At 47.5% G+C, this 27,618-nt stretch overlaps 1 protein-coding gene across 2 annotated transcripts in view; it reads left to right on the top strand.

Annotated features, from left to right (window-relative positions):
* The first annotated feature begins 774 nt into the window (after positions 1-774).
* The window catches only part of P2RX5 (purinergic receptor P2X 5), a 332,606-nt gene continuing 305,762 nt past the window's right edge, over positions 775-27,618 (top strand). Inside the window, exon 1 of one of the 2 annotated variants that reach the window (XM_063955830.1) lies at positions 775-1,192. In XM_063955830.1, coding sequence (XP_063811900.1) covers positions 1,056-1,192 — 137 coding nt within the window. In that variant the 5' untranslated portion in view covers positions 775-1,055. The remainder of the gene's footprint in view (positions 1,193-27,618) is intronic. The other variant, XM_063955831.1, reaches the window with a different exon arrangement.

Below are 27,618 nucleotides of genomic sequence, written 5' to 3'. Positions count from 1 at the left end.
CAGCAGTATCAGTGGACTCGATTTATATGCCAGTACCGCTGGAATTATACGCCAGTAAAACTGGAATTATACGGCAGTATCACTGGATTTATACGGCAGTACCGCTGGACATATATACGGCAGTATCACTGAACATATATCGCAGTATCACTGGACTCAATTTATATGCCAGTACTGCTGGAATTGTACGCCAGTACCACTGGAATTATAAGGCAGTTTCACTGGATTTATATGGCAGTACCGCTGGACATATATAGCAGTATCACTGGACATATACGGCAGTACCACTGGACATATACAGCAGCACAGGGACACCACCACTGGACTGATGCAGTATAACACAGCACCATTGCAATGGACTGGATTTATACAGCAGAACTGGACATATGGCAGCAGAGGACACAACCACTGTGACTGGACTGATGCAGCACAAGACACCACCACTGGACTGATGCAGCGCAACACAGCACCACTGGACTGGACTTATACAGCAGAACTGGATATACAGCAGCAGGGGACACATCCACTGTGACTGGATTGATGCAGCACAAGACACTACCACTGAACTGATGCAGGACACTGAGGACGGAGACACATTCTCTCTCTACACTCTCCAATGCCGAAGTGAAAATGGCGGCGACGCGCGGCTCCTTATATGGAATCCAAACCGCGCGAGAATCCGACAGCGGGATGATGACATTTTGCCTCGTTCTGGTTTCCGAGTCAGGCAGGAAAACCCGAGCCTGACTCGGATCCAGGCTCGGGTAGTGAAGTCCGGTAGGGTTCGGTTCTCAGGGAACCAAACCCGCTCATCTCTAACCAAAATGTCTAGTTACGGCTCTGACAGTCTGAGTGATGTTCTGACAATGACACCAGGATGTCCCCTACACAGGTGATGGAGCTACTGTGCTGCTCTGGCTGTGCAGGCAGAGAGCAGTAGCACAAGACTCAGCTGTTTGTTTCTCATCATGTTTCAGGACAGAACGCGGTGGCTGAATCAGGGCTGCATTCCCTTCCTTTCTGTCTCTCTTACTGCTGCAATGTGAGCAGACAGAATGGGGCAGGTCGCTTGGAAAGGCTTGTTCCTGTCACTCTTTGACTATAAGACTGAAAAATATGTCATTGCCAAGAACAAAAAGGTGGGGATTTTATTCCGTGTTATTCAGCTGTCCATTCTGGCTTATCTAGTGGGGTAAGATCTCCTTTCTCTTTACTGTATATTAATGTGATGTGTGACTGTGCTGAATGCTGTACATTTTATGTAGCTTCTATTGTATCTGCAGATCAGGATCTGTACATTATACTATGGGATAAAATCATTGCACCTGTATTGATGACAGTCTGACAAATTAAAAATTTATATTTCCCCAAAATTATAAAGTGTACTCTCCACATTCCTAAATATCACAGTGTCATTTATATACAAAGTATTATTTAATCTGCACTTAAACCAGATATTTCATAATTTTTTCAAGAATTTCCAGTCAATCTTAATAAACTGTATAAAATTGGCTTGTTTATATAGACAATGCACTAATGTAAATTATAGCATACTCTAGACCAGTGTGAGACACTTTAGACATTACAACGAAGTGGATAAATAAACATATAAAATATTCTTCTTCATTAATTAATTAGCCACTAATTCATGGATACGTGATGACTCTGATTGCCTTACTTACCACTACGTAGTCTGAATTCAGAGTAATGTGTGAATGTAAAATACCAGTAAAAATGTTTTACTTACTTAGAACATGCTACATGCTTATTTCATTATTTATCTTGTATTTATGCTGCAACGCTCAATGGGAAAACAACGCTCCCCCCCCCCCCCCCTTTTATGCTAACAGTCATTCATTAATTCTAATAAAGCCCTTGCTGTCATTGGACCCACCTACTAGTATGAATTAAATTCCTCTATAGGCAGTAAGCTATAATTGTTTATACAGTTTTTACACTTTCCCGTTATACCAGTTTCATGGTGTTCATCAGTGTTCCAATCTATATTAAATGTTGACAATGCTTGTTTACTAAAATGCACAATGTGATTTGTACAGTACTTTTTTTACAGCCTTAAGTAGAAGCCTCTCACTAGTGCATCAGTACAACTACACACTATCAAAGAAAAATAGTATGTACTGTATGTATAGAAAGACTCTAATCCTATATATTTTTACTTTTATTATCGTATTTCTGTGAGCTACAGTGAATACTATTTCTCTGTGTAATCATGCGTTTTCTACACAAAGTGGATACTAGCTTGAAATAATTTTTAATGCATGGCTGTTTTATTCTAACACAGGGTCAGATGTACTAAGCCTTGGAGAGAGATAAACTACCAACTAATCACCTCCTGTCATATTTCAAACACGGCCTGCAACATGGCAGTTGGGATCTCTTTACACTTTATTGCTCTCCAAGGCTCCCCTACAGTTAATACATATGCATACCTCCCAACTTTCATGACAGTTCCATATTTCATAGTCTGTCCCACTGTCCCACCCGCGGGTCGTAGTGTCCCGTGGGTGGGTGGGTGGGGGGCAGTTGGGAGATCCCCCCTGTCACTCGCTGCTCTGAGTAGAGCAGCGGGGAATAGATACTATGCTCATGCGTACAGCATCTATTCCCGGCAGAGAGGGACAGGTGGCATGGCCAGAAGCTCACTGAGCGCTGTCCATGCCCCCATAGTGACAAACAGTGCTTGCAGTGAGGCCACACCCCCTTACCGCAAGGTCATGCCCCATTATCATGAGGCCACGCCCCCAATTTTGGACGTGCACCTCCTGCCCTGACCCAAAAGTTGGGAGGTATGCATATGCAGTACTTACAATCACAGTAAAAAGGGCTGACAATTTAATGAAGCAGGCTAGGCCACAGGCAGCGTGAAGAAAGACAGCAATTTTAGAAGAGCTCCATATCCCCCCCACACCCCCCAAAAAAACAACCCAACATATGGGAGATGTATTAACCTGTGTTTTCATCAAAGGTTTTGGTGCACTTACATAGACAGTTTGCAAACCAAGTGATTCACGGGGTTGGGTATGCATGACCGACGCTGGGGATGCCGGTGGTCAGCATAACGACCGCAGGATCCCGGAATGCCGGTGAGAGGAGGAAGGGGGGTTTCGAGGGCAACAAGCTCCATGCGAGCTCAGTGGCGAGTATTCCCACTCTATGGGTGTCGTGTACACCCACGAGTGGGAATGGTCCCTACTAGTTGGCATGCCAACTGTCGGGATTTAGAGTGAGGCGGGATGTAGCCGTCTCAAGATGTAGTGTCGTGGACACCCATGAGTGGGAATAGTTCCTGCTAGTCGGCATGCCGACTGTTGGATTTAGAGTGGGGCAGGTTGTGGTCACATAACTACATCCCGATTTACTAAAGGTCAAACTACTCTAGTGGCAAAACTTGTGAGTGGTGGGAGAGGGTAACTGTCAGAAAGTAACAGGGAGTGTCAGGTAGTGCGTGACAGGGAGAGAGTGACAGTCAGTGGGTGATGGAGAATGTGACAGAGAGAAGCATTCAGTGATATCAGAGAGCGGGTGACAGGCAGTGGGTGACAGGGACAGGGTGATGGAGAGAGGTAGTGGGTGACGCTAGTGAAAAGCAGGGGGTGATTCCAGGGAGAGAGTGAAAGACAGTGGTTGACAGGGAGAGGGTGACAGGCAATGGGTGATGGAGAGAGGTAGTGAGTGACGCAAGGTCAAGGGTGACAGGGCGAGGGTGATGGAAAGAAGCAGTTGGTTATGCCAGGGAGAGTGTGAATGGCAGTAGGTGACAGGGAGAGGGTGCAGAGAGTGGCAGAGGATGACACCAGAGAGAGGGTGACAGAGAGCGGCAGTGGGTGATTCCAGGAAGAGGGTGACAGACAGTGGATGACAGGGATAGGATGACAGAAAGTGGGTGATGGATAGTGTGATGGAGAGAGGCATTGGGTGACGACAGGGAAAGTATGACAGGCAGAGGGTGATGGTGAGAGGCAGTGGGTGATGTCAGGGAGAGTGTGACTGGCAGCGAAAAGCAGGGATAGAGTGTGGAGAGAAGCAGTGGGTGACACCATGAGAGGATTATGGTAAGAGGCAGTAGGTGATGCCAGGGAGAGAATGATGGACAGAGGCAGTGGGTGATGGCAGGGAGAGGGTGACTGGCAGTGGGTGACGGAGAGAGGCAGTGGCTGACACCAGGGAGAGTGTGACTTGCAGTGGGTAACAGGAGAGGATGACGGAAAGTAGCAGCGGATGATGCCATGGAGAGTGTGATTGGCAGTGTAAGACAGGGATAGAGTATGGAGAGAGGCAGTGGATGACACCAGAGAGAGGGTTATGGAAAGAGGCAGTGGGTGATGCCAGGGAGAGTGTGATAAACAGAGGCAGTGGGTGATGGCAGGGTGATGGAGAAAGGCAGTTGGTGGCACCAGGGAGAGTGTGACTGGCAGTGGGTGAAAGGGGAGGATGACGGAGAGTAGCAGTGGATGATGCCATGGAGAGTGTGATTGGCTGTGGGTGAGAGGGAGAGGGTGAAGGAGAGAGGCCATGACTGATGCCAGAAAGAGTGTGACTGGCAGTGGGTGACAGGGAGAGGTAGGCAGAGAGAGAGAGACAGTGGGTGACCCCAGGCAGAGGATTACAGAGAGAGGCAGCGAGTGATGCCAGGTTCAGTGTGAGTGCCAGTAGGTGTCAGGTAGAGGGTGACAGAAAGAGGCAGTGAGTGACGCCAGTGTGAGAGTGATTGGCAGTGAGTGACTAATATATTCTAATTTAATTACTTAGGCCCAGAACTGCAGCGTTGATGTTCCTTAGATTTTACGCCAGGGATTGTCACGTGGCATCAGATCCCCAGCGCTGTCCACATGGACAGCCTTAGTAGACAGGAAGCCAGGGTCGGAGCAATAGGGAGAGGTGAGCGGAGGGGCTGGGAGGAGAAGGGATTGCGGCCCTTCCTCTCCCTCTGGCTGGACTGTCATTGATTGACTGATTCGCTGCTTACTCTTACTCTTACTCTAATATTGGCGTCTGACCTCTGGCGGCTTGGAGCAGGGACGGGAGCCCCACTGGGGGAATGCAGTGGTAGAGGCCATGCTTAGAGGCTTGGTTAACCATTAGAGAGTGCATGGGCTGGGCCCCTTGATAAATATATATATAGTAAATACTGCATGCATGATAGTGTACCAGAATAATACCAGCAATGCACTGTAGAAAACACCCCATAGTCCTGCGCAGTATAAGGTAACATGTATAATGTATAATTCAAGTGCACCGTCTGGAACCTGATACCTAGAGGAGGGGGTGAGTCCTCAGTCAGTGGAGACCACCGGGGATTACCCCGTGGGCAAGTCCGACCCTGGATGGGCGAGCAGGCGACAGCAGCATAAAATGAGTCACTGTATAATGCTGCGGGCCCCTTCACTGCGGCACTACTTCCGCCTCTGAACTACTCATCAAAGTACATGATTTTTAATTGTACGGTTTAAAACTGCCATCATGATTGTTATACAGTATATGGGAGGTATACAAACTGATTCTCCAGAAATAAAGAAATAAATATTCCATGTCCATTTTTGACAAGCCCAATGCAATTCAGCATTGGGACTTGTCCTCTAATGGGCAGCCTGAAAAAAACAATCATACCCCTTCAACTAAAGATGACCAGCCCAAGGGTGAGTAGCACTGAACCCTCCAGGTACACTGGTCAGCGTTTACCAGGGAAATTGTAATACCCCTTTAAATAAATAATAAATTGTAGAGTTTGGTTTATTGAATGGAGCTGTAGTATCCAGACTCAAAATTACAGGATAGTAAATACTATAGTTTGTATCTGAAACTAGCATACAATGAGTTGAGGATGGCAGTGGCGTCACTAGGGTGGTGAGGACCACTCCTGTCACAGTGTTGGAGCTGGCAGGCAGTGCAGCCAGACAGTCTCTGGGAGCAGTCCAGCATCTCCGGGACCCTGAAGTAATGTAAATGGGTGTCCGGACATGAGGCCATGTCCCCTTTTGCAATCGCATGGCTTTGGCATGGGGGTATTTTGACTGTAGGCAGATAGGAAACCACAACAACAGCCATCTATTACTAAATCTGGGATACGGTCAAGATCCTGGCATTCGGGATCCCAGCAGTTGAAATGCAGATGCCAGAATCCCAACATTACTGGGAATGCCAACGCCAGAATCCCAAAATTCATCGATATCCTGGCATCCTGAACGATGCTTGCACGGGCCGCCAGAGAGGTAAGCCGTGCAGTGTGTGTGGGGTGGGGGTATAGGGAGAGTTAGGGATTGGCTGCGAGGGGAAGGGTTGGGGTTAGGCTGCGGGGAGGTAGAATGAGGGTTAGGCCCACCAGAGGAGGGTTAGGGTTAGGCTGCGGGGTGAAGGGGTCAGGGTTAGGCTGCGGGGAGGGAGGATTAGGGTTAGGCTGCGGGAGTGGTAGGGTTAGGTTTAGGGGAAGGAAGGTTACTGTTAGTTTTAGGCTGCGGGAATGGTGAGTTAGTGTTAGGGGGGTTAGGGATCAGGGTTAGCTAGCTAAATTACCAGTGTCTGTATTTTATTCTTCGGGAAGCCGCTGTCGGTATATGACAGCTGGCATCCCAAATGCCAGGATCCCGATAACAACATGTAAATCTCCCCATATGTACTCCAGATAGTAAATTGTATACCATTATATGTGCATATTGTTAATTGTATTTTAGGTTTAGGCCCCTTCTCAACTGTCCACAATGTGTGACCCCAGTGTTCAACCCTGCACATCATAGTAGAATATATATACTAGCCCCTACAACACTGATTTTTCTGCGCACATCTGTGGTCTTCAAGGGAAACTAGTGATGTTGTATTGACTGATCCCACAGCAAACTATGGGCCTAATTCAGACCTGACCGCAGCAGCAACATTTTTCTCTAATGGGCAAAACCATGTGCAGTGCAGGTAGGGCAGATGTAACGTGCATAGAGAGTTCGATTTGGATGGGGTGTGTTCAGCCTGAAATCTAAATTGCAGTGTAAAAATAAAGCAGCCAGTATTTACCCTGCACAGAAACAAAATAACCCACCCAAATCTAACTCTGTCTGCACATGTTATATCTGCCCCACCTGCAATGCACATGAGCCCTCATTCCGAGTTGTTCGCTCGGTAAATTTCATCGCATCGCAGCGATTTTCCGCTTAGTGCGCATGCGCAATGTCCGCACTGCGACTGCGCCAAGTAAATTTGCTATGAAGTTAGGATTTTTACTCACGGCTTTTTCTTCGCTCGGGCGATCGTAGTGTGATTGACAGGAAATGGGTGTTTCTGGGCGGAAACAGGCCGTTTTATGGGCGTGTGGGAAAAAACGCTACCGTTTCCGGAAAAAACGCAGGAGTGGCCGGAGAAACGGGGGAGTGTCTGGGCGAACGCTGGGTGTGTTTGTGACGTCAAACCAGGAACGACAAGCACTGAACTGATCGCAGATGCCGAGTAAGTCTGAAGCTACTCAGAAACTGCTACGAGGTGTGTAATCGCAATATTGCGAATACATCGTTCGCAATTTTAAGATGCTAAGATTCACTCCCAGTAGGCGGCGGCTTAGCGTGAGCAACTCTGCTAAAATCGCCTTGCGAGCGAACAACTCGGAATGACCTCCATGGTTTTGCCAGTTAGAGAAAGATTTTTGCTGCTGCTCAATGCACAGAATTGATTCGTCCCTTGGTGTCTCTCTAAAGTATAGCAGCACTGTCCAAATATCAAAGGTTGATAGAGTGGATGGAAAAACAAGTTTACCAATGCATGACAATAATGTTTGTTTCCACATGTCAAAGTTTTTCTTTAAGTAGGAAATGCGTTTATCTAGTCCACTCCCTTTTCCTAACCATCGTTAGGTTACCATATTTAATTTTAAAGTTTTATTGGTAAATGTGCATTAAAGAATTCTGCAGCTCACTCACTAATAGTAAAGACCTTCTTATGTTGATGGGGAAATCAGGGCCGAAACTAGGATTGCTGTCACCCGGGGCAAGACAGTAAATTTGCGCCCCCCCCCAAAAAAAAACAAAAACCAATGAAATAAATAAAAAACATAAATTAAATTAAATAAAATATTAAAATGAAAAAAAAGACAATTATAATTAAAATACAATTAAAATATATAATCCCACACGTTACACCACAGAGGAGATACTTATGCACATTACAGCACAGAGGAGCCGTGTATACACATTACATATAGGGGGCACACTGACACACACACAGACCAGGAGCACACTGACACAAAAACAGATTGTATATGAACATATTGACACACACACACACACACACACACACACACACACGGTATAGGGACCAGATGCACACTGACAAACACACACACACACACACACACACACTGTATACGGAACAGATGCACACTGACAAACACACACACACACACACACACACTGTATACGGAACAGATGCACACTGACACACACACACTGTATACACGGACCAGATGCACACTGACACACACACACTGTATACACGGACCAGATGCACACTGACACACACACACACACACACACACACACACACACACACACACACACACACACTGTATAGGGACCAGATGCACACTGACAAACAGACACACACACACACACACACACACTGTATACGGAACAGATGCACACTGACACACACATACTGTATACGGAACAGATGCACACTGACAAACACACACACACACACACACACACACACTGTATACACGGAACAGATGCACACTGACACACACACACTGTATACACGGACCAGATGCACACTGACACACACACACACTGTATTCACGGACCAGATGCACACTGACACACACACACACACACACACACTGTATAGGGACCAGATGCTCACTGACACACACACACACACACACACACACACACACACACACACACACACGTTGTAGAGGGGGAGCTGTCTGGCAGAGAAACATACCTCATAAATCTCTGTCACAGGTCGGCTCCAGTTCCCCCTCGTTCAAAGTCCGCGCTGCTGCACTGTGTCCCTCCCCCTGTTCCCAGGCATGGGGGAGGGCTGTGTGCACTGTTCAGGGCTGCCGGAGACTGCTGTGGACGTTCCCCTGTCAGAGGAGCCTGCAGTGCTGCAGCGTGAGTGACAGTGACTCATTCACTGTCACTGACTGCAGCCAGCATGCCCTCATCAGTCCCGCGCGGCATTGTTCAAACCTGCTAGCCGCTGCCAGACTCTTCGTCCTCTCTCCCTCTCCTCCCTCAATGCGTGATGCGTGTGACAGCATCGCGCACAGTGCCCGCTGCCCTCAAAGAATTTTGGCTGTGGAAACAGACTCCCTAGCGCCCCCCTCGCTCCAGCGCCCGGGGCGCGTGACCCCCTAGCCCCCCCCTAGTTTCGGCCCTGGGGAAATGATTACCCATTGTCCTCTGTTAAATCTATTTTACACAATGTTAATAAGCTATTCATTGTTTTTGGATATATCTACACAATAATTAGGTCACCTCAGGCTCTAAGATGCATTTATTCTAAAGTAAATAAACATTATCGTTTAGCCATGCCTTCACATTATTAATGAGACCCCTGAACCTTATCCAATTCTCCTGCGGACATCTTACAGTGGGATTGGCCAAAACTGTACCATATACTGTATTCAAGATGTTATCCAACAAGTGATGAGAACAATGGTAAAACTATCGGCCAATTCAGACCTGATCACTGTGCTGCAAATTACACTGTCCTGCTATCAGATATTCGTTGCCCAGGGGGAGTGAAAATTTGCCCCGTGCAAGTGTGCGATTGCATGTGTACGCTGTGCGAACATTCCTCTCAGTCAGCGGACAGCTGCAAAACCATTCGCATCACACTCACTATCGAAGGTTTTTCCCATTCTGTGCAGTGTGTGCAGTCTGTGTGTAGCTCAATACTTACTCCCAGGGCCGGCGCTATCACTAGGCAGCTTTAGGCAGCTGCCTATGAGCGCCGGCCACTGGAGGGCGGCAGAACACACTGATGAGAAAATGCTGTCTCTACAAATCTGTCGCCCCCCACCTCCATGATAGCGCCTCACATATTCACTTGAGGGCTCAGGCATGTTGCCTGCACCCTTACCACCCCCCCCCCCCACCCCCAGGGCTAGGGCACTTTTATTTTCCCTTTGCAGCCACATGCTGCAGTGTGCTCATACAGAAGCCGACGCTCTACTGAGTTTGCTTCCTGCATGGACAGGAACAGGAAGTCACTTGGTGCACAGGTGACTGTGAGAGAGGAGAGGAGAGGGTTGGTTCTATATCGGAGTGGCTGAAGGGACCTTGTGACGTATTGAGGGGAGGAACTACGTCACCAGGGGGAGGAGCTACGGGCGAACAGGGTACCCGAAAAGTACCCTCGCGGGCTCGCTTCGCTCGCCACGCTTCGGGCACGGTGGCTCGCTCCGCTCCGCTCACCACCTAATTACTAAAGGTAATAGTTGGTGGCGTGGATAGTAGAGGAACTATCCCGCTGTCCTAGCTCCTCCCCCTTGCGTCGTAACTCCTCCCCCTTACGGAAAAGGTCCCTTAGCCCACTTGATTCTAGCATCTACCGAGAGGAGAGGAGCCTTCAGACGTGAGGAGCAGCAGCCCAGCAGGTCTATCAGAAAGCCATACCATACGGGGGAGCACAGACTCAGGTACATTCTGCTGCTAATGAGGGAAACTGGTAATTTTAGTGTGTGCAGGGGAGGGGAGGGGGGGGGTTTTGTATATTAGTGTGTGCAGGGGAGGAGGGGTGGTATATTAGTGTGTGCAGGGGGGGTATATTAGTGTGTGCTGGGGAGGGGGGTGGTATATTAGTGTGTGCAGGGGGGGTATATTAGTGTGTGCAGGGGAGGGGGTGGTATATTAGTGTGTGTAGGGGGGGTATATTAGTGTGTGCAGGGGAGGGGGTGGTATATTAGTGTGTGCAGGGGAGGGGGTGGTATATTAGTGTGTGTAGGGGGGGTATATTAGTGTGTGCAGGGGAGGGGGTGGTATATTAGTGTGTGCAGGGGGGGTATATTAGTGTGTGCTGGGGAGGGGGGTATATTAATGTGTGCAGGGGGGTTGTATATTAGTGTGTGCAGGGTAGGGGGGGTGGTATATTAATGTGTGCAGGTGAGGGGGGGGTATATTAATGTGTTCAGGGGAGGGGGGGTGGTATATTAGTGTGTGCAGGGGGGTATATTAGTGTGTGCAGGGGAGGGGGGGTGGTATATTAATGTGTGCAGGGGAGGGGGGTATATTAATGTGTGCAGGGGAAGGGGGGTATATTAGTGTGTGCAGGGGGGTATATTAGTGTGTGCATGGGAGGGGGGGTGGTATATTAGTGTGTGCATGGGAGGAGGGGTGGTATATTAGTGTGTGCAGCGGAGGGGGGTATATTAGTGTGTGCAGGGGGGGTATATTAGTGTGTGCAGCGGAGGGGGGTATATTAGTGTGTGCAGCGGAGGGGGGTATATTAGTGTGTGCAGCTGAGGGGGGTATATTAATGTGTGCAGCGGAGGGGGGTATATTAATGTGTGCAGCGGAGGGGGGTATATTAATGTGTGCAGCGGAGGGGGGGTGGTATATTAGTGTGTGCAGCGGAGGGGGGGGGGTATATTAGTGTGTGCAGCGGAGGGGGGGTGGTATATTAGTGTGTGCAGCGGAGGGGGGGTATATTAATGTGTGCAGGGGAGGGGGGGTATATTAGTGTGTGCAGGGGAGGTGGGGTGGTATATTAGTGTGTGCAGGGTGGTATATTAGTGTGTGCAGGGGGGTATATTAATGTGTGCAGGGGAGGGGGGGGTGGTATATTAATGTGTGCAGGGGAGGGGGGTGGTATGGTGGTATATTAATGTATGCAGGGGAGGGGGTGGTGGTATATTAATGTGTGCAGGGGAGGGGGGGACGGTATATTAAAAATTTGTATGGGGGAGTGGCATATTAATGTGTTTTTGTTTTTTAATTAATGCAGTTTCCCACTGCCTATCACCCACTGCCTCTCCCCGCCCGTCACCTCTCTCCTGAGACCCTCTCCCTATCACTCACTGACTCTTATACCGCTTTTAGACCAACAGCGCGGGTCGCAGCCGGGAGCCTGACACGGGTGCTACCCGGCTGCGCCCTGCGTTAGCTCCCTTTCCCACTGCACTCGCCAACCCGGCATATTGCCAGTCACGCGGCGGGGGTGGCACTTGGAGATCACATGATCTCCAAGCGCCGCCTGCACATTCACTGTACACTGCAAAGTTTGCCGAGTTGAACACGTGTTCAACCCTGCAAACCACCAGAGTTGGAATACCGGGTCACTCTCGACCCGGATTATTCCAACTCGAACCTTTTACACCAGCCAGCAACACGGGTTATGCACCTTCAAGTGCAATAATCCGTGTTATATGCTGGCGGTGTAAAAGGGGTATTGCCCTCACTCCGTCACCTCTCTTCTATTACACTCTTCCTGTTGTTCACCATTTCCCCATCACCTCTCTCGCTTGTTACCCAGTGACTCTCACCCTCTCAATGTCACCCTCTGTTTTCACCCTCTGCTTGTCACCTTCCTCCACTCACTCCCACTGCCTCTCCCTGCTGTTACCCTTTTCCCGTCCGCTCTCTCTCCTGTCACCCTCTCCCTGTCACCTACTGACTTTTCTGTCACCCACCGTCTCTAACACTCACCCGATCACCCTCTCTCTTTTCACATTTCTGTGGGGTCTATTCATGAAGCAGTGAAAAGTGTGGAGAAGTAAGTCAGTGAAGAAGTTGCCCATGGCAACCAATCAGCTTATATAATTGTATAGAATACACGTTATAAATGTTACCTCAACACTGATTGGTTGCCATAGGCAACTTCTCCACTGTTTACACTGCATCATGAATAGACCCACATCCTCCCCCCCCCCCTCACACACACACACACACACACACACACACACACACACACACCTTGCGATTTCAGTCTCAGGCGTGTTTTTGACTACCACCCCTTCAGCGATTGCAGACTCCCGCATGTTGCCCGCTAGCCCCCACCCCCACAATTGCAGACTCCTGCATGTACGGCATCCACCACGTACCACTATGTAAGCATGCAGGGGGGAGGGGGGGGAGCAGGCTAAAGTTTTGCCTAGGGTGTCAAGAAACCTTGCACCGGCCCTGCTTACTCCTCCAGTGCTAAGGAATCAGGCTGATCGGGGCCGGAGCTGACATCACACACCCACCCTGAAAATGATTGGGCAAGCCTGCGTTTTCCCAGACACTCCCAGAAAATGGCCAGTTACCACCCACAAATGTCCGCTTCCTGTCAATCACCTTGCAAACGGCTGTGCGATCAAAATGTTTGCACCATCCTGTCGCTGTTTGGCGACGTGCGTACGCATTGTGGTGCACATGCATGTGCAGTAGTTCAATAATCGCCCACTGTGCAAAAACGCACAGCGGTGATCAGGTCTGAATCAGGCTCTATGTTTGCATCAAATATGTTTATCCCACTTTACACATCCTCAAATTCTGTTTGTCTTAGTAATTACTACCTAACACCTAACCGGTATTTTGTAAACGGTAAATTGAAGGTGACCCTTTCACATCGCAGCTTGAACCGTTTAGGAAACCAGTAAAAACGGCAAATTACCGGGTACAAGCTGCGGTGTGAAAGGGGTATGAGTGTTGCTGCACCTCATTTTTCCCATTTTTATTTGTCAAAGTCGAAAAATATCGTGCTTCACATTGCCATATACTAACCCCATGCACATGCCCGCTGCTCGTACATTTAGTCTGCTGTACGTGCACATGTCCGCAAATTGCGTACGCTCGCTCCGGCGATTACGCGCGGTATATGCGTATTTACGGTAGAGTTTATGAGCTTGTAGCGGGCGACTCGTTTATAGCATAGTTAACCTTTATAGTGTGTTTTGTAGATATTAATCCCCTTAATAATGTCTGCAAGTATGTTTAGTGTAAATGGTTTGTGGACATGGGGATTCCTCTTTGCATGATATGAAGGGTCAGACAAAGGTTGAATGGTGGTGTCTACTGTCTAACTAAAGAGTATTTTATTAGAAACCTTCCGGTGTTGGTTAGGAAGAGATCGGTCGCTCCAGCGTATAGTTATATGTAAAAGTAGATTATGGGCTTTAAATGTATTTGCTGTTTTATTACACATGAGGTGGGAAGTCCTGAGGATGCCTCCCACCTGAGCAGTTGGATAGAGACACATCCCCCCGTACGAACCCACCTATGACCTTTTGTTATAATGCAGAGACAAATTCCTGTGTCCAATGAACAATGAGATTATAGGACCTTTGTAGTGTACAGTATGCTGTGTATATAAAGACCCCCATAGCCAGACCAGCTCTCACTTCTCTCCACAAGGTTTTCCCCGTGATGACTGAGAGCTGGTTTCCAGATAGCGCATGCGATTCATTCCCAAGTGTGTACGTTTTCTCTGTGGCCATTTCGTTACTCTGTGTGTATGCAATTGTTCTCATTTTGTTATCCTTTAGTGTTTGCCATTTTATTCTCTTTGTGTTTATTATATGTATCTGTGTTACGATCGTTCGCTATTGTGTATATTTCTATTTAGTTATTCCGTTTAGTTATTAATGTTAGGTTTGTAGTGTATAAGCTGTAATCTGTATTCTTTTCCCTTTTACTTACTAAAAATCATCTGGTAAGGTGTTGGAACCTTAACAAGTGTTTGTGTGATTCACCATATAAGTGCTAAGGGTTTCAGAGCATCTCAATTGCTCAAACAGCTTGCATACTCACAAAGGTTCAGTGTTACACCATTATAGTACCACGGTATTAAGGTTTACAGTGTAAGCATATTCTGTGTTTAAAGTTTATAAAGGTTACTGTCTGTGTGTACGCTCGCTGTGTGTATTCCGTACACCCAGCGCAGCGTGTGTACGTAACTTGCGTACCACGTGTGAGGTCTTTGTATGCAAATAGCGTACGAAGTGCGTAGCACGTGCACGTGGTTTAGCGGCCATTACGGCTACACGGTATTAGTAAATAGCTTATGTTAAAAGGTAAATAATTAGCTTTATCATATTCCATGTATGGTATAAGTAGCAAAGATATTACTATGCCATGGCGGATTGGGAACAAAAAGCGGCCCTGGAAAAATTTGTACTAGTGGCCCCACATGGGCAGCACCAGAGGTGTAAGGTCTAGCCATGGGCCATGGCAGCAGCACTCTCCCCCCAAGACTTTCCAGATAGTGGGCATGTCCAGCATCAAGGGGGGACGTTAAAAGAGATAAAATTAAATATTATGAGCACATTATATGTAGAGATGAGCGGGTTCGGTTTCTCTGAATCCGAACCCGCACGAACTTCATGTTTTTTTTCACGGGTCCGAGCGACTCGGATCTTCCCGCCTTGCTCGGTTAACCCGAGCGCGCCCGAATGTCATCATGACGCTGTCGGATTCTCGCGAGGCTCGGATTCTATCGCGAGACTCGGATTCTATATAAGGAGCCGCGCGTCGCCGCCATTTTCACACGTGCATTGAGATTGATAGGGAGAGGACGTGGCTGGCGTCCTCTCCATTTAGATTAGAAGAGAGAGAGAGATTGACCTGATTTACTGGAGATTAGGAGTACTGTAGAACTGTGTAGAGAGTGCAGAGTTTACTAGTGACTGACCACAGTGACCACCAGACAGTGCAGTTTTATTTAATATATCCGTTCTCTGCCTGAAAAAAACGATACACAGTGACTCAGTCACATACCATATCTGTGTGCACTGCTCAGCCCAGTGTGCTGCATCATCTATGTATATATCTGACTGTGCTCAGCTCACACATCTTATAATTGTGGGGGAGACTGGGGAGCACTGCAGTGCCAGTTATAGGTTATAGCAGGAGCCAGGAGTACATATTATTATTAAAATTAAACAGTGCACACTTTTGCTGCAGGAGTGCCACTGCCAGTGTGACTGACCAGTGACCTGACCACACTGACCACCAGTATAGTTAGTAGTATAGTATACTATATTGTGATTGCCTGAAAAAGTTAAACACTCGTATCTGACTGTGCTCAGCTCACACATCTTATAATTGTGGGGGAGACTGGGGAGCACTGCAGTGCCAGTTATAGGTTATAGCAGGAGCCAGGAGTACATATTATTATTAAAATTAAACAGTGCACACTTTTGCTGCAGGAGTGCCACTGCCAGTGTGACTGACCAGTGACCTGACCACACTGACCACCAGTATAGTTAGTAGTATAGTATACTATATTGTGATTGCCTGAAAAAGTTAAACACTCGTCGTGTGACTTCACTTGTGTGGTGTTTTTTTTTTTATTCTATAAAAAACTCATTCTGCTGACAGACAGTGTCCAGCAGGTCCGTCATTATATAATATATACCTGTCCGGCTGCAGTAGTGATATATATATATTTTTTATATCATTATTTATCATCCAGTCGCTGCAGACACAGTACGGTAGTTCATGGCTGTAGCTACCTCTGTGTCGGCACTCGGCAGTCCGTCCATAATTGTATACCACCTACCCGTGGTTTTTTTTTCTTTCTTCTTTATACATACATACTACTACTACATCTCTTTATCAACCAGTCTATATTAGCAGCAGACACAGTACAGTACGGTAGTCCACGGCTGTAGCTACCTCTGTGTCGGCACTCGGCAGTCCGTCCATAATTGTATACCACCTACCCGTGGTTTTTTTTTCTTTCTTCTTTATACATACATACTACTACTACTACATCTCTTTATCAACCAGTCTATATTAGCAGCAGACACAGTACAGTACGGTAGTCCACGGCTGTAGCTACCTCTGTGTCGGCACTGGGCAGTCCGTCCATAATTGTATACCACCTACCCGTGGTTTTTTTTTCTTTCTTCTTTATACATACATACTACTACTACATCTCTTTATCAACCAGTCTATATTAGCAGCAGACACAGTACAGTACGGTAGTCCACGGCTGTAGCTACCTCTGTGTCGGCACTGGGCAGTCCGTCCATAATTGTATACCACCTACCCGTGTTTTTTTTTTCTTTCTTCTTTATACATACATACTACTACTACTACATCTCTTTATCAACCAGTCTATATTAGCAGCAGACACAGTACAGTACGGTAGTCCACGGCTGTAGCTACCTCTGTGTCGGCACTGGGCAGTCCGTCCATAATTGTATACCACCTACCCGTGGTTTTTTTTTCTTTCTTCTTTATACATACATACTACTACTACTACATCTCTTTATCAACCAGTCTATATTAGCAGCAGACACAGTACAGTACGGTAGTCCACGGCTGTAGCTACCTCTGTGTCGGCACTGGGCAGTCCGTCCATAATTGTATACCACCTACCCGTGGTTTTTTTTTCTTTCTTCTTTATACATACATACTACTACTACTACATCTCTTTATCAACCAGTCTATATTAGCAGCAGACACAGTACAGTACGGTAGTCCACGGCTGTAGCTACCTCTGTGTCGGCACTGGGCAGTCCGTCCATAATTGTATACCACCTACCCGTGGTTTTTCTTTCTTTCTTCTTTATACATACATACTACTACTACTACATCTCTTTATCAACCAGTCTATATTAGCAGCAGACACAGTACAGTACGGTAGTCCACGGCTGTAGCTACCTCTGTGTCGGCACTGGGCAGTCCGTCCATAATTGTATACCACCTACCCGTGGTTTTTTTTTCTTTCTTCTTTATACATACATACTACTACTACTACTACATCTCTTTATCAACCAGTCTATATTAGCAGCAGACACAGTACAGTACGGTAGTCCACGGCTGTAGCTACCTCTGTGTCGGCACTGGGCAGTCCGTCCATAATTGTATACCACCTACCCGTGGTTTTTTTTTCTTTCTTCTTTATACATACATACTACTACTACTACATCTCTTTATCAACCAGTCTATATTAGCAGCAGACACAGTACAGTACGGTAGTCCACGGCTGTAGCTACCTCTGTGTCGGCACTCAGCAGTCCATCCATAATTGTATACTAGTATCCATCCATCTCCATTGTTTACCTGAGGTGCCTTTTAGTTGTGCCTATTAAAATATGGAGAACAAAAATGTTGAGGTTCCAAAATTAGGGAAAGATCAAGATCCACTTCCACCTCGTGCTGAAGCTGCTGCCACTAGTCATGGCCGAGACGATGAAATGCCAGCAACGTCGTCTGCCAAGGCCGATGCCCAATGTCATAGTACAGAGCATGTCAAATCCAAAACACCAAATATCAGTAAAAAAAGGACTCCAAAACCTAAAATAAAATTGTCGGAGGAGAAGCGTAAACTTGCCAATATGCCATTTACCACACGGAGTGGCAAGGAACGGCTGAGGCCCTGGCCTATGTTCATGGCTAGTGGTTCAGCTTCACATGAGGATGGAGGCACTCAGCCTCTCGCTAGAAAAATGAAAAGACTCAAGCTGGCAAAAGCAGTAGCACCGCAAAGAACTGTGCGTTCTTCGAAATCCCAAATCCACAAGGAGAGTCCAATTGTGTCGGTTGCGATGCCTGACCTTCCCAACACTGGACGTGAAGAGCATGCGCCTTCCACCATTTGCACGCCTCCTGCAAGTGCTGGAAGGAGCACCCGCAGTCCAGTTCCTGATAGTCAGATTGAAGATGTCAGTGTTGAAGTACACCAGGATGAGGAGGATATGGGTGTTGCTGGCGCTGGGGAGGAAATTGACCAGGTGGATTCTGATGGTGAGGTGGTTTGTTTAAGTCAGGCACCCGGGGAGACACCTGTTGTCCGTGGGAGGAATAGGGCCGTTGACATGCCTGGTGAAAATACCAAAAAAATCAGCTCTTCGGTGTGGAAGTATTTCACCAGAAATGCGGACAACAGGTGTCAAGCCGTGTGTTCCCTTTGTCAAGCTGTAATAAGTAGGGGTAAGGACGTTAACCACCTCGGAACATCCTCCCTTATACGTCACCTGCAGCGCATTCATAATAAGTCAGTGACAAGTTCAAAAACTTGGGCCGACAGCGGAAGCAGTCCACTGACCAGTAAATCCCTTCCTCTTGTAACCAAGCTCACGCAAACCACCCCACCAACTCCCTCAGTGTCAATTTCCTCCTTCCCCAGGAATGCCAATAGTCCTGCAGGCCATGTCACTGGCAATTATGACGAGTCCTCTCCTGCCTGGGATTCCTCCGATGCATCCTTGCGTGTAACGCCTACTGCTGCTGGCGCTGCTGTTGTTGCTGCTGGGAGTCGATGGTCATCCCAGAGGGGAAGTCGTAAGCCCACTTGTACTACTTCCAGTAAGCAATTGACTGTCCAACAGTCCTTTGCGAGGAAGATGAAATATCACAGCAGTCATCCTGTTGCAAAGCGGATAACTGAGTCCTTGACAACTATGTTGGTGTTAGACGTGCGTCCGGTATCCGCCGTTAGTTCACAGGGAACTAGACAATTTATTGAGGCAGTGTGCCCCCGTTACCAAATACCATCTAGGTTCCACTTCTGTAGGCAGGCGATACCGAGAATGTACACGGACGTCAGAAAAAGACTCACCAGTGTCCTAAAAAATGCAGTTGTACCCAATGTCCACTTAACCACGGACATGTGGACAAGTGGAGCAGGGCAGGGTCAGGACTATATGACTGTGACAGCCCACTGGGTAGATGTATGGACTCCCGCCGCAAGAACAGCAGCGGCGGCACCAGTAGCAGCATCTCGCAAACGCCAACTCTTTCCTAGGCAGGCTACGCTTTGTATCACCGCTTTCCAGAATACGCACACAGCTGAAAACCTCTTACGGCAACTGAGGAAGATCATCGCAGAATGGCTTACCCCAATTGGACTCTCCTGTGGATTTGTGGCATCGGACAACGCCAGCAATATTGTGTGTGCATTAAATATGGGCAAATTCCAGCACGTCCCATGTTTTGCACATACCTTGAATTTGGTGGTGCAGAATTTTTTAAAAAACGACAGGGGCGTGCAAGAGATGCTGTCGGTGGCCAGAAGAATTGCGGGACACTTTCGGCGTACAGGCACCACGTACAGAAGACTGGAGCACCACCAAAAACTACTGAACCTGCCCTGCCATCATCTGAAGCAAGAAGTGGTAACGAGGTGGAATTCAACCCTCTATATGCTTCAGAGGTTGGAGGAGCAGCAAAAGGCCATTCAAGCCTATACAATTGAGCACGATATAGGAGGTGGAATGCACCTGTCTCAAGTGCAGTGGAGAATGATTTCAACGTTGTGCAAGGTTCTGATGCCCTTTGAACTTGCCACACGTGAAGTCAGTTCAGACACTGCCAGCCTGAGTCAGGTCATTCCCCTCATCAGGCTTTTGCAGAAGAAGCTGGAGACATTGAAGGAGGAGCTAACACGGAGCGATTCCGCTAGGCATGTGGGACTTGTGGATGGAGCCCTTAATTCGCTTAACAAGGATTCACGGGTGGTCAATCTGTTGAAATCAGAGCACTACATTTTGGCCACCGTGCTCGATCCTAGATTTAAAACCTACCTTGGATCTCTCTTTCCGGCAGACACAAGTCTGCTGGGGTTGAAAGACCTGCTGGTGAGAAAATTGTCAAGTCAAGCGGAACGCGACCTGTCAACATCTCCTCCTTCACATTCTCCCGCAACTGGGGGTGCGAGGAAAAGGCTCAGAATTCCGAGCCCACCCGCTGGCGGTGATGCAGGGCAGTCTGGAGCGACTGCTGATGCTGACATCTGGTCCGGACTGAAGGACCTGACAACGATTACGGACATGTCGTCTACTGTCACTGCATATGATTCGCTCAACATTGAAAGAATGGTGGAGGATTATATGAGTGACCGCATCCAAGTAGGCACGTCACACAGTCCGTACGTATACTGGCAGGAAAAAGAGGCAATTTGGAGGCCCTTGCACAAACTGGCTTTATTCTACCTAAGTTGCCCTCCCACAAGTGTGTACTCCGAAAGAGTGTTTAGTGCCGCCGCTCACCTTGTCAGCAATCGGCGTACGAGGTTACATCCAGAAAATGTGGAGAAGATGATGTTCATTAAAATGAATTATAATCAATTCCTCCGCGGAGACATTGACCAGCAGCAATTGCCTCCACAAAGTACACAGGGAGCTGAGATGGTGGATTCCAGTGGGGACGAATTGATAATCTGTGAGGAGGGGGATGTACACGGTGATATATCGGAGGATGATGATGAGGTGGACATCTTGCCTCTGTAGAGCCAGTTTGTGCAAGGAGAGATTAATTGCTTCTTTTTTGGGGGGGGTCCAAACCAACCCGTCATATCAGTCACAGTCGTGTGGCAGACCCTGTCACTGAAATGATGGGTTGGTTAAAGTGTGCATGTCCTGTTTTGTTTATACAACATAAGGGTGGGTGGGAGGGCCCAAGGACAATTCCATCTTGCACCTCTTTTTTCTTTTATTTTTCTTTGCGTCATGTGCTGTTTGGGGAGGGTTTTTTGGAAGGGACATCCTGCGTGACACTGCAGTGCCACTCCTAAATGGGCCCGGTGTTTGTGTCGGCCACTAGGGTCGCTTATCTTACTCACACAGTCAGCTACCTCATTGCGCCTCTTTTTTTCTTTGCGTCATGTGCTGTTTGGGGAGTGTTTTTTGGAAGGGCCATCCTGCGTGACACTGCAGTGCCACTCCTAGATGGGCCCAGTGTTTGTGTCGGCCACTAGGGTCGCTAATCTTACTCACACAGCTACCTCATTGCGCCTCTTTTTTTCTTTGCGTCATGTGCTGTTTGGGGAGGGTTTTTGGAAGGGACATCCTGCGTGACACTGCAGTGCCACTCCTAAATGGGCCCGGTGTTTGTGTCGGCCACTAGGGTCGCTAATCTTACTCACACAGCTACCTCATTGCGCCTCTTTTTTTCTTTGCGTCATGTGCTGTTTGGGGAGGGTTTTTTGGAAGGGACATCCTGCGTGACACTGCAGTGCCACTCCTAAATGGGCCCGGTGTTTGTGTCGGCCACTAGGGTCGCTTATCTTACTCACACAGTCAGCTACCTCATTGCGCCTCTTTTTTTCTTTGCGTCATGTGCTGTTTGGGGAGTGTTTTTTGGAAGGGCCATCCTGCGTGACACTGCAGTGCCACTCCTAGATGGGCCCGGTGTTTGTGTCGGCCACTAGGGTCGCTAATCTTACTCAGACAGCTACCTCATTGCGCCTCTTTTTTTCTTTGCGTCATGTGCTGTTTGGGGAGGGTTTTTGGAAGGGACATCCTGCGTGACACTGCAGTGCCACTCCTAAATGGGCCCGGTGTTTGTGTCGGCCACTAGGGTCGCTAATCTTACTCACACAGCTACCTCATTGCGCCTCTTTTTTTCTTTGCGTCATGTGCTGTTTGGGGAGGGTTTTTTGGAAGGGACATCCTGCGTGACACTGCAGTGCCACTCCTAAATGGGCCCGGTGTTTGTGTCGGCCACTAGGGTCGCTTATCTTACTCACACAGTCAGCTACCTCATTGCGCCTTTTTTTTTTCTTTGCGTCATGTGCTGTTTGGGGAGTGTTTTTTGGAAGGGCCATCCTGCGTGACACTGCAGTGCCACTCCTAGATGGGCCCGGTGTTTGTGTCGGCCACTAGGGTCGCTAATCTTACTCACACAGCTACCTCATTGCACCTCTTTTTTTCTTTGCGTCATGTGCTGTTTGGGGAGGGTTTTTTGGAAGGGACATCCTGCGTGACACTGCAGTGCCACTCCTAAATGGGCCCGGTGTTTGTGTCGGCCACTAGGGTCGCTAATCTTACTCACACAGCTACCTCATTGCGCCTCTTTTTTTCTTTGCGTCATGTGCTGTTTGGGGAGGGTTTTTTGGAAGGGACATCCTGCGTGACACTGCAGTGCCACTCCTAGATGGGCCAGGTGTTTGTGTCGGCCACTAGGGTCGCTTAGCTTAGTCATCCAGCGACCTCGGTGCAAATTTTAGGACTAAAAATAATATTGTGAGGTGTGAGGTATTCAGAATAGACTGAAAATGAGTGGAAATTATGGTTTTTGAGGTTAATAATAATATGGGATCAAAATGACCCCCAAATTCTATGATTTAAGCTGTTTTTTAGGGTTTTTTGAAAAAAACACCCGAATCCAAAACACACCCGAATCCGACAAAAAAAATTCGGTGAGGTTTTGCCAAAACGCGGTCGAACCCAAAACACGGCCGCGGAACCGAACCCAAAACCAAAACACAAAACCCGAAAAATTTCAGGCGCTCATCTCTAATTATATGATACACCTTCAGAATTTAGGAAACTATATAATTCTTTAGAAAGATATATTTTCTTGCTTATTACACCAACCGTATCCCAATCACTATTCACTCAATCTTATATGTCAGCCAAGCAGGCAGACAGAGCATACACTAGAACAGAGGTTCTCAAACTCGGTCCTCGGGGGCACACACAGTGCATGTTTTGCAGGTCTCCTCACAGAATCGCAAGTGAAATAATTAGCTCCACCTGTGGACCTTTTAAAATGTGTCAGTGACAGGGGCAAACGCAGGATTTAGTCAGGGGGGTTTCCGTGTGTGTATGTATGTATGTATATATATATATATATATATATACACACATATATATATATGTATATATATCACACAAATTCATACATACATGCACACACATACACAAGCACACAAACACACATACTTACATAAATACATGCCTACAAATACATACAAACATGCAAACTTCATATACAGTATACTGTACATACTGTATATGTTATACATACCAGGCACCAGGGTCTGGTAGGCAGGAGCAGACTGGCAGCAGTCACTGTGAGGACAGAGGGAGCTGCTGTGGCTGTCGCTGAGCATGCACAGCCAGCAGCTTCCCCCATCCCCCCCCCACCCCCCCACGCCCGCCCCGACATTCTCTATGCAGAGAGCCAGAGCTGGATTAAGGCTTTGGGGCGCCCGGGGAATTTAAGACAGGGGGCCCCCCTGGGTATAAAATTTTAAAAAATCATAATACATACATACATACATACATACATACATATATATATATACACACATACATACACACACACACACACACACACACACACACACACACACTGTATGATGTTAGTCCGGCACGCCACTTACTTCAATGGTAATTGCCCCGTTGCCTTCAGTGTAATTGAGATATAAACATGAAGGATGTTGTGGAACTCAGAGACTTGTGATGGAGAAACATGTTTCAAAAAATCGTCACATCAACATATCAACGTTTCAGGTCCCCTAGCCAGGTGTGGACAAAGGGGCTATGGGCCCCGAAACATTGGTATTTCGATTTTTTTAAATATATTTTTCCATCACAAGTCTCTGAGTTCCACAGCATCCTTCCTGCATGTAAATATATATATATATATATATAAATATATACATATACACACACACACACACACACACACACACACAGGCAGGGATTCCTTTAACAAAATAATCCAAACACTTCTGACAATCCCCCCCTTTCACACACACTCCCCGATAGCATCGCGTTTACCTGGCTGGCATACTAAGATTGGGAGGAGCGGGTGCAGGAGAGAGCGCACATGAAGAGAGCTGGAACAGGAGAGTGACGGCAAGTCGCTATACAGCGCTAGTATCTTTACGTAACATGCGGGCGGGTTCTTATTGGTCAGGGGTCGGTGGAGCGCAGCCCCGGCGGCTGCGAGTAGCACACAGCGCTGCGCCGCAGATCGGTCCCCAGAGCACCCCACAATCTGACTGCAGAGAGCTACTGTACGTAGCTCTCTGCTGCAGGAGCAGTTCCGCGGTCGCGATTGCGGTCGCGATCGCGGCTTTTCCTGAGACGGAGACACTGCTGTCTCCGTCTCAAAAATAAAAAGTCTGGCTCATCAGGGGGGGGGGTTTCCAGGTACTCGGAAACCCCCCCTGCGTGCGCCACTGAGTGAGTAATTAATACACCTGTGCACCTGCTGGGTTACCTGCAAAACATGCACTGTGTGTGCCCCCGAGGACTGAGTTTGAGAACCTCTGCACTAGATCATCTGCAATCACAGGCTAAAGGCCCATGTAGACGGGCCGATGCGGGAGAGATGTGTGCTGAGCGAACCGCTCAGCACACATCTCTCCCGCCGCTCAGCACAGCGCGATCTGTGCTGACCGTGTGGGGGGAGACGGGGGGGCGCTCATTTCACCCAGCGGGTGAAGTGAGCGACCCGCTAGATTGGCCTGCATGCAGGCCAATCTAGCAGCAGCGATAGTGATGCGCGGGGCTGCGCATCGCTATCGCTGTAGGGGGTACACAAGGAGCGATAATGCTAAAATTCTAAGCAATCTAGTCAGATTGCTTAGAATATCGCTCCGTGAGTACCCCCCTTTAGTGGCAAAGTAGTTTTCATATATACAAATTATTTTGCATCATATTCATTATGTCTATAAAAAGGACCACATGTCCTCAAACAAAACAGGCCCCACGGGTGCGTCGGCCCACCGGGAATCTTCCCAGTGTACCCTATGGGCAATCCGCCTCTGGCCTAGATGCATATCATCATGTAAAGCTACCTAACCCTACTAACCTTGCAGCATACTTGTCAACTCAAAAGAGATGGCCCATTCTGCACATGCCGCCTGCTTCCTTGCTGAAGTGGGCAGCACTGGGGATGGATGATGCCATTCGGATTACAATGTGACATCTTTCCCCCACCCTCGCAGTAAAATGCTATGATGCCGCTTCCATCATTGTGTCACCACACCACCCATCCCCATTGGATATGCACGCCCCATCCGGGATTCTCTCAGAGAGGCTCCAAAAATGTTGGCAAGTATGCTATACATGAAACTACTTTACTCGACCATACAATAAATAAAGCTACATAACTATATTTATATACTGTATATATACACTGCTGTCAAAGTCAGAAAAATGTCTCAATGCACGTTGCCATATTTGCACCGCACACTGGTCCGCGCTGCGCGTGCGTGCGCTCTCCCGTGGATGCGCATACCCGCAATAACGTGCACTCGCAGGCGCGGTATGCGTATTTACGGTAGAGTTTATGTAGTCGTAGCGTGCGACTCATTCGTTACAAATGTTCACAATTAATGTAGTTTATAGATCATGGTCCCTTTGATAGATTCTGAAAGTTTGGTTAAAATACAATGTCCCAGAGCTGAGGAATCCCTCTTTATATCGTACAAAGGGTCTAACAGGAATCATACAGCAGTGTTTGGTACCCATCGGAAGAGTATTTAATTAGCAATATTCCGGTGTTGGTTTGGAGCGTATTAATCGCTCGTGCGAATAGTTATGGACATAAGAAGTTTATGTCCATTTCTATTAATTACACATACTCAGGTATGCGGCGGGAAACCCAGTTTCCCACCCACCTGAGCTGTTGGAAATCGTCACAGCCCACCTGTATGAATCACCCTATGACCTTTTGTTATGATGCAGGGCCGAATTCCTTCGGCCAATGGACAATGGGATTGTAGGACCAGGAGATTGCATTGTGTGTGGGGCATAAATAGGCAGGCCGACCACATCCAGCTCTCACTCTCTCATCAACGGTTATCTGCTGATAGCCGGGAGCTGGATATCGAGGCGCAGGCGATCATACCCTTTGTGCGTAAGTTTCTCTCCGTTATCATTGTCTTTCTGTGAGCCAATTTCTCTCATCTCATCTCTCTCTCTCTCTCTCTCTCTCTCTCTCTCTCTCTCTCTCTCTGTTCTGTTCTCTCATATCTCCCCTAGACTAGGCTAGTATTGTATTGTATTAGATAGTATTGTATTGTATTGCATTTAGGTCAGTGTAGTATTGTCTTTTTGTATTTATTGTTTAGTTCTGTGGTTAGGAAGTCTCTGTTATATTGTAGTGTATCATTTGTACTGTTATCCCCTTTTACAAGTATATTAGATATAATACAGTTAATAGGCCTTGGAACCTAAACCAGTATCTGTGTATTTTCTATAGTGTTAAGTGTTCACTTGAGCGTCGGTGACGCTCAAGCAGCTTTGTAGTTAGTCAGGTTACACAAGGTTGCACTTACACCCTGTACTCACATTAAGGTATTCAGTGTATTTCATTGGTATAAGGTTTTATCATAAAGGTATAGTGTTGTGAGCGTCTGCATCGCTGGTGACCTCCTCGTGGTCTCGAGCGTAAGCTACGCCATAGCGAATCATTACCCTAGACATAACCAATAACGTGTCCTGTGATCCCTGGGCCGTGAGCGAACGTGACGCTTGAGCGTCTCGCCTACGGCTGAGCGATCGTTACGCAACTAGCGTACCATTACGGTACTTCTTAAGTAAACAGCGTACAGTGTTCTTAGCTTCATAAAGGGTTGTTTATACGACAAAGGAATTTAGCATTGTCAATTGGGGACTCGTCCTATCCTTCTCATATCTGCACTAGGTAGATCAGCAGACATTATCCCTCCAGCAAAGGGTGGGAGGTTGTCTCACAGTGCTGACGGGATAAGCGTCTGCTTCGCTTAGATAAAGAATGCTGAAGGAATCCGGGAACCGGAAGTAAGAACAAAACGCTTGTGTCTTTTAAAACTTTTATTTCTCTTCTGTCTTGCGTATACACGCACGCATACATATATCTGCATTTCTGTTTCATTTTTCGTATATCACTATTCCTGTTTGCCAATTTTATAGTTGATAGAAAGTGCTAAAAAGAGATTTGCTGTTATTTAATAGTAGAG

This window comes from Pseudophryne corroboree, chromosome 2 (genome assembly GCF_028390025.1).
Source record: "Pseudophryne corroboree isolate aPseCor3 chromosome 2, aPseCor3.hap2, whole genome shotgun sequence".
In the NCBI taxonomy this organism is placed as follows: Eukaryota; Metazoa; Chordata; class Amphibia; order Anura; family Myobatrachidae; genus Pseudophryne; species Pseudophryne corroboree.
The sequence above is the reverse complement of the archived record's forward strand: the minus strand, read 5'-3'. Positions and strand labels throughout refer to the sequence as shown.